Source organism: Dermacentor albipictus, chromosome 1 (genome assembly GCF_038994185.2).
Source record: "Dermacentor albipictus isolate Rhodes 1998 colony chromosome 1, USDA_Dalb.pri_finalv2, whole genome shotgun sequence".
NCBI classification, from domain to species: Eukaryota; Metazoa; Arthropoda; class Arachnida; order Ixodida; family Ixodidae; genus Dermacentor; species Dermacentor albipictus.
This window is the reverse complement of record NC_091821.1, coordinates 265,028,695-265,036,230: the sequence shown is the minus strand read 5'-3', so window position 1 is coordinate 265,036,230 and position 7,536 is coordinate 265,028,695. Positions and strand designations below refer to the sequence as shown.

At 46.4% G+C, this 7,536-nt stretch overlaps 1 protein-coding gene across 4 annotated transcripts in view; it reads left to right on the top strand.

Annotated features, from left to right (window-relative positions):
- Positions 1-5,749: 5,749 nt before the first annotated feature.
- The window catches only part of LOC135915403 (armadillo-like helical domain-containing protein 3), a 68,205-nt gene continuing 66,418 nt past the window's right edge, over positions 5,750-7,536 (top strand). The window contains exons 1-5 of one of the 4 annotated variants that reach the window (XM_065448471.1): positions 5,750-5,854; positions 6,499-6,607; positions 6,676-6,732; positions 6,789-6,854; positions 6,958-7,038. In XM_065448471.1, the coding sequence (XP_065304543.1) occupies positions 6,536-6,607; positions 6,676-6,732; positions 6,789-6,854; positions 6,958-7,038 (276 nt within the window). In that variant the 5' untranslated portion in view covers positions 5,750-5,854; positions 6,499-6,535. Of the gene's footprint in view, positions 6,032-6,498; positions 6,608-6,675; positions 6,733-6,788; positions 6,855-6,957; positions 7,039-7,536 lie in introns of all 4 variants that reach the window. The other 3 variants (XM_065448463.1, XM_065448458.1, XM_065448480.1) reach the window with 3 other exon arrangements.

Here is a 7,536-nt window from a genome sequence, read left to right as displayed (position 1 = left end):
AGAAGTGGTAGGCGCTTAGCCTGTTCGTGCTTACCAGTGCATAGAAATAGCTAAGGTGGAAAATAGACATCTGTATTTATTATGCAAAAAGGTGAGGCGTACAGACAGGACACAAAAGAAGAGAAGTGGACAACACGAACGCCGAATATCAACTGAAGGGAGCACTGAGGCGAAAAGAAGAAAGAAGACACAAAACTCATCTGCGCAAGCTCTGGAATGGTATCACCACGTGTCAGTCGGGTACATGTGCCGGTCTACGTGAGAGATAGCTGTTAAGGCAGTTAATCTCTTCCTTATGTAAAGTAATCGAAGGCTGACTCACGCACGCACTTCCATTATTATAGATATGCTATGCCTCTATCATAAGACGCGTATCTTCATTCTTGTGCCTGTACAATATCGCGCATTCATCTAACTCTGGCGTGCATTAACAATCTTGGCAATGTAGGGAAAGATTAGAAGGCGATCCACCGATTAACGACCTTATATGTTCCATTAGCCTCTGATTGGTACACCGCCCCGTTTGCCCTACGTAGAAATGGCCACAGCTAAAGGGAACTTTATAAACCACACCAATCCGACAGTCAGTAAAACTGTTGTTCTTATTGCGCTTCACAGGAAAAATATCTGTTCTTTCTTTTTTGTCTTTTACCTGCTCCTTTTTCCTCTGCATGGCAGCACATATCTTACAGGGTCTGTTCTGAAAGTAGTAGGACTGGTTTTTTCCTGGGCGAACGGGTGGACGAGAGGCGGTCTGCGCACGCAGGATCGGTGAAGGGGGATATTGGGTACGCTGGGAATAATCGGCAGCCGGCTCTTGGCCGTTGAAGAGAGCAGGTCGCTTGTACTGTGAACCCCTCTCGAAACGCCTCGTCACGGAGAATCATGGAGCGCTTACAGGATCAGTGATACGCGATCAAATTTTGTGTAAGGCTTGGTAAAATGGGCAAAGAAACTCACGACATGATTAGGGAGGCCTACGGTGATGCTTCCAAGGGTATATCAGGTGCTTTTGAGTGGCACAAGCTGTTCTGAGAAGGTAGGGAAAGAGTGGAAGACGATGACCGCTCTGGACGCCCTTCGACCAGCAAGACCAACGAAAATGTGTCCCGAGTGAAAGATTTACTGAATAGTGATCGTAGGATGACTATCAGAATGATTGCTGATGACTTGAGTACTCCTCAAACCCAACTTTTTGAGATCGTGACAGAAAACTTAGCCATGAGGAAAGTGTGCGCGAAGCTCGTACCGCGAGTGGCTGTCAGAGGAGCAAAAGGCCAACTGGAAAGCGATCTGCCAGGATCTTCTTCATCATGTGAATGAGAACCCCGACTTTTTGGACAAGGTAGTGACCGGTGACCAGACGTGGGTGTTTGATTACGACCCGGAGAGCAAGCGCCAGAGCTCAGAATGGCACACCCCTTCTTCCCCACGCGCCAAGAAAGCATGAATGAGCAAATCCAAGCAAAAGTCCATGCTCGTTTGCTTTCTTGATCGACATGGAGTCATCCACAAAGAGTTCATGCCACCCGGACAAACAGTTAATGCAGTTTTTTAAGTAGAAGTCCTCAAAAGGCTGCGAAAACGCATTGTTCGTGTCCACCCAGCCATCGCCAAAAATTGGCGGCTGTACCATGACAACGCGTCGAGCCACACAGCGTTCCGCTTCGTGGAGTATCTTGCCCAGCACATGGTGGCAACGCTACCTCAGCCCCCCTACAGCCCCGACTTGGCCCTGCCAGAATTTTTGCTATTCCCGAGAATAAAATCGACGCTCAAGGGGAAGCATCACGAATCGGTAGAGGCGGTTCAACAGGCCGTGACGAGGGATCTAAACAGCATTCCGGTCCAAGCGTTCCTGGAGAGAGAGAGAGTAAAACTTTATTCAATGTAAACAAAATAAGGCACAATGGTTGGAGCCCCTATTCCACGGTCCCACTGGCACGAGCGGCTCGCTGGGCTTGGTCCAGAAGAGCCAACTGGCTCTCCCGACCCTCGCCTGCAAGCCATGCCTCCCACTGCCTATTCCTCATTAGTGGATGTTGCTGTAATATGGGACTGTCTATGTGCGGAGGTGTGTCTGTGCACCACGGGCACTCGTTAGTGAACCTCGTGGGGTGTATTATGTGTAGGTGGTGCAGGTTGGGGTCTGTATTCGTCTGAATACGACGCCAATTCCTCTCCTGTTGGCTGTTTAAATCGGAGTGAGGATGTCCAAAACCTCTCCGCTCCTGCCTTTGCTGTAGGACGATGTCACGAGAATTCGGTGGAAGGTCGTCGCTAGGCCATGCCGTTGCTCGGACGTTTAATCCTCGAGCAATACGGTCTGCCCTCGCGTTTCCTGCCAGTCGCTCGTGTGCCGGACCCCATACGATAGTGCGGTGCCCCTCTAGTTGAGTGCCTAAAATTATTGATTTGGGTGCCATTCCATGTAAAAACAGGCGGCAAGCCGCTTGTGAGCCGGATAATATGACAGCCGAATTGGTTTGGCGCTCGGCGTCCTGAATGGCCAAGGCGATGGCTGCAGCCTCTGCCACACATGCCGAGGCGGTTTTGAAGGATGCCGTTGTTATGTTGTTGCATGTAGAGACTACGGTGAAAGTGTCTGAGCTGGCTCGACTGGCATCCGTATAATACACCCCCGGTCCCATGCCAAAACGTTTGTGAAGGGTACCCTTGTTCTTCGTCGTCCGGGATGGTACTTGGGGTGCATGTTTTTGAGAATTGGGGCCACCGCGATGTGCGATCGAACGTTGAGGTCTATCTGTGCCGTTTCCTCTCCGCAATACTGGGGTCTCAGGGGAAAGCCTAACCTCGCCAATACTTCCCTGCCCTGAGTTGAAGAACAAAGTCGTTCTTTCTGGGCATATAAAGTCGCGATTGCGTACTCGTCAAAAGTATTGTGCGGGCCCAGTCCCTCGAATCTCTCTGTGCTAGCAGCGCATTCGGGAAGACCAAGGGCGGCGTTGAAGACTTTCCTTATTATTGTGTTTGCCTGTATAATCCCTTGGTTTGTCAAGGCCTGATACGGAAGGGCGTATGTGATTCGGCTAATTACGAATGTGTGAATCAGGCTGATGGTCTCTCCCTCAATTAGGCCGTCTCTGCTTCTTGCCACCCTCCGTATCATTCTGGCCACGTTTCCTGTGACCCCCTTTAGTTTTTGAAGAGTGTGAGATGTTCCAGCGTTCTGCTGTATCCACATCCCCAATATTCTGAGTGTCTCCACATCACGAATTGGCACCCTGTCGAGAGTCAGAGTGAGCGGCACCCAGTCCTTCTTTCTTGCATATTTCGCGCGCACCCGAATGAATTGCGATTTTTCGGGTGCGCATGCCATGTCCGCCCCCCTCGCGTATTCCACGACTGCGTCTATGGCCTTTTGGAGAGTTTCTTGCTTGTTCCCGTAGGACCCCTGGTGAGCCCCGAACGTGATGTCATCGGCATATATCGCACAGCCGAGATTCGGGTGTTTATCTAGCTCCAGGGCTAGCTTTCTCATCCCTACATTAAATAGCAGTGGAGAGAGTATAGCTCCCTGAGGGGTATCTCTGTCGGGACAGTTGAAGGTGTCGGACCTAGTGGAGCCTAATCCGATTGTGGCCGTGCGGTCGCTGAGGAACGAGGGCACGTAGTTATAAATTCGCGTTCCGCAGTTCACCGCTTCCAGTCCCTCCAGAATTGTGTGGTGGGAGATGCTGTCGAAGGCCTTTTTGATGTCCAATGCCAGTACAAATTTATCGTGCGACCCTCTGTTGGGGTGCAGGACCTTGTGGTTTAGTAGTAGAAAAACGTCCTGCGCTGACACGTGAGGTCGGAAACCGAACGTGTTGGAGGGGAACATGTTGTTTAGCTCTATGTGGTTCGAGAGCCGGACCTGCACAACCTTTTCAAAGAGTTTCCCCGCGCACCACGTTAGGGAGATGGGTCGAAGGTTGTTGATGGCACGAGGCTTACCTGGTTTTGGAATAAGAATAACTTTTGCTTCCTTCCATTCTTTTGGAAGGACGCCGTCCTCTGTCCAGAACATGTCGTTAAAGAATTTGGTCAAGCTCTTTAGCGTGTCGTCACTTAGATTGCGAATCATTGCGTTCGTTGAAAAAACTCGTTGGCAGCAGTGTATAGATGCGGAAGGGTGCTACTCTGAAAAATTCTAATCATTTGTACCATTCCCACGAATAAATTAGAAAAAAAAATGAGTCCGACTACCAGAACAGATCCTGTACCTAGTTTATTGGTAGCAGTGAAAGCAACATTAACATCATATCTAGTTGCAACTTTTTAAAGCCTGTGCGATACTGAATGAATGTACGGAATAGTCACTACTCTTTTTTTGCTATTATACTGCTCTCTGTGATCACGTCCGTCCCCCTCAAACTCGACTTCTTTAGGCGTTCAGCCACAGTGGCCACTGCTACGCTAGCATAACCTGATTCTAGCAGGCGCCGGACCTGTGCATTAAAACTGGCGCTCATTTTGTGCATGCAGGATCTGGTGAGAGAAGACTTAAGGCACATCATGGCAATTCCGTTTTTTACTACTTTGGAATGCTTGGATTTAAAATTTAACAACGCCTTCGAAGATCTTAGGGAGTACTGCCAACAAACGTGATTTTGTTCGAAGACCAAGGAAATGTCTGGAAACTGAATTACGCGTCGCTGAGGAAATTTCTTGGTAAACTTTAATCCTCCTCCATAAAGTTGAAATTGCTCACTTACTGAAGTAGCAGCGGAATCGAATTCTTCCCTATTGCAGAAAATCAGGTAATCATCAACATAACGAAATAGCATTCCAAGCATTCCAAAGGGGACGCTCATAACATCCATCCATCCATCCATCCACGGCAGCGGTGAAAAAGAAAAATATGGGGTTTTATATGCCAGAACCACTTTCTGATTATGAGGCACGCCGTAGTGGAGGACTCCGGAAATTTCGAGCACCTGAGGTTCATTAACGTGCACGTAAATACGGGTGTTTTCGCCCCCATCGAAATGCGGCCGCCGTGGCTGGGATTCGATCCCGCGACCGCGCGCTCAGTACTGAGCAATCACGGCGGGTTCCGCGGCAGCGGTGGCACCGGCCATGCGGGAAAAAAGAAAGACCCAGAAAGCTTGCCTTCGCGCATAGCGTTAGCCGCAAGCGTTTCCCGGTAAATATTTACGGCTGCACACACACACACACACACACACACACACACACACACACACACACACACACACACACACATATATATATATATATATATATATATATATATATATATATATATATATATATATATATATATATATATATATATATATATATATATATATATATCTCGCGAAACGTTAACACGTATAGAGCTGCTCTCAAATTTCGCATCAGGGAGTATTGTAATCATCGGTGAATTTTTCGGGGAGGTGGATATTACGTACACGAGAAATCAAAATACATATTCAACTAATTAAAATTCGCTAATTATTTTATTAATTACTTTCTTTAATGCACATATTGCAATTTACGAATTGTAGCAGGTGAGTTTGCAAGGCATCTCACTTCAGATGAACTAAACACATATCTACCACTAGTAAGTATCAATTTCTAGCACTCTCACTTTCCATCCTGCTATATTCACCGATAGCTGTGTTGAGTCTACTGATTTAATCAGTAAAATAGCTCGATTAAATTCAGCTGCCGTGTAGAGTTATGCACTAAGCTTTCACGGCTTCGCTGTATGCAGGAAGCAGACAGAACGCGCAAACGAAACCAGTTATTTGCGAAACACGAACTACTTGGCCATGTTGCAAGCCTCAGCTGGCAACAACGGCTGTCTATGGCCGGTCCGGAAGCTCTCGCTCGTGCTTCTTTTGCGGTGAATCTGGTGAATCGGTAGCTATCGGTCGTAGTACGGTTTCGAAAGAAAAGGAGAAGCGCTACACTCTTTGCCGTTGCTCCATATTGTGATTGAAACGTCCTCGACTGTTAACGAAAATGTGATCCAAAAGCTGAAGAGTACTGACAAGTGTACACATTGTCGCGAAAGCCAATCGTGCGTATGCATCTACACGGGGGGCCATGCGAAAAGCAGTGTTCTTAACGAAATCTCAACATCTGTTCCTGTTTCTATATTTCGTCGGTTTTAACTGTGAATCCCCTGGGTCCGATAGACAATAAACGTTTAAATACAAAATTTATCCTGCCGTACTAACCTTACAAAAGTGGCGCGCATTGAGATCATATACTTCAGTGCTCATTTTTTTTTGAGGCGCTTGCGTTCTTTGAGCAGCCGTTGTAAAACGTTTTTAGTTCTTTGGCTTATTTGACAGCGATAACTGTTGGCACTGCGTAAACTATAATTTTGTAACCGTTAAAGTTCACTGCGTTGTAACGCCTGTCAAAGCAAACTAGTAAAAATGGGCGTTATCGTTCACTGGTGTTAACAGCGCAAAACGTAGACGAGACGAGAAGACGACACCACAAGCGCGACACCACATCGTTCACTTGTTTCCTCTGCAGTTCCTCCATGAGGGCCTGGTTTTCGGTTTAGGACATCATGATCGCCAAACAAGCATCTAGACAGCCGCTGAAAGAAAAGTTTGTTCAGATCTACGAAGGATTTTTCAAGGCAAGTGCTGCAATTGGATGCTGTATTTGTGTCCCTCTCGTGTAAACCAATTGTATTCTTCTATCCAGGGCGTCGATCCTTCAGCAAATAATCAAAACTTTTGGGACGAACTGTTCTTGTTAAAGGTAAAAGAAAGTCGCCTGTTGTCGCTACAGTTTAGTAACCAATTGTTTGTCTCTAGGTCAATGTGAACTTTATACAACAACAGTTTGACAACCTGTCAGGGGAAGATCTCGTCAGACTCAAGGTAAACTAAATAATAAGTAGAAAGAGAAAAATAACTACTTTAAGGGTCAGCTTTGGTCGTTAACTTGGCGCTGCTTTAATCGTGTTCTATGTTTTGTTTGCAGGATACAATAAACAACCTCTTTTACCACTGCGTACAAGCCTTGCGAAGTGACCATCGTATACGAGTAGTAAATGCTTTGCAGGTAAGGCTCTAAGTAGAAAAAGTTCATTTGCAGTTATGAATGTATTGTGCTGGTATTACTGAGAACACAAAATTAGTTTTTTAACTACTAGAGCAGGCTAGGCAATGTATGTGCTTAAACTGCTGTAGTTTAAAGCTGGTTGGAGGAAGCAGAATGTGACGGCACCGGTGACATAGAAAGGGCAGTGATTGTTGTGGGTCGAACATGTAATGGGGTAATGAAAATGAGAAAAGGAAATGCTATTTTCCTTTTTTTTTTTGGTGCCTCATGTTTTGGGTTTCAATTTCATTTACAAAAGCTGAGTGTGACTGCGAACAGTGATATTGAACAGTGGCAGTTAACTTTGAAGTGCTTTACTGCATATTGATGCAGACAATTTTCTGTTGTGACTTCTACCGTTTGTACTGTCTCATGTGACTTCTACAGGGTTTACTAATGTAATGATGCTTTAATGCAGGTAGGTGTCGTCACTTAGCCATAGTCTCTTGCGTTGTACCG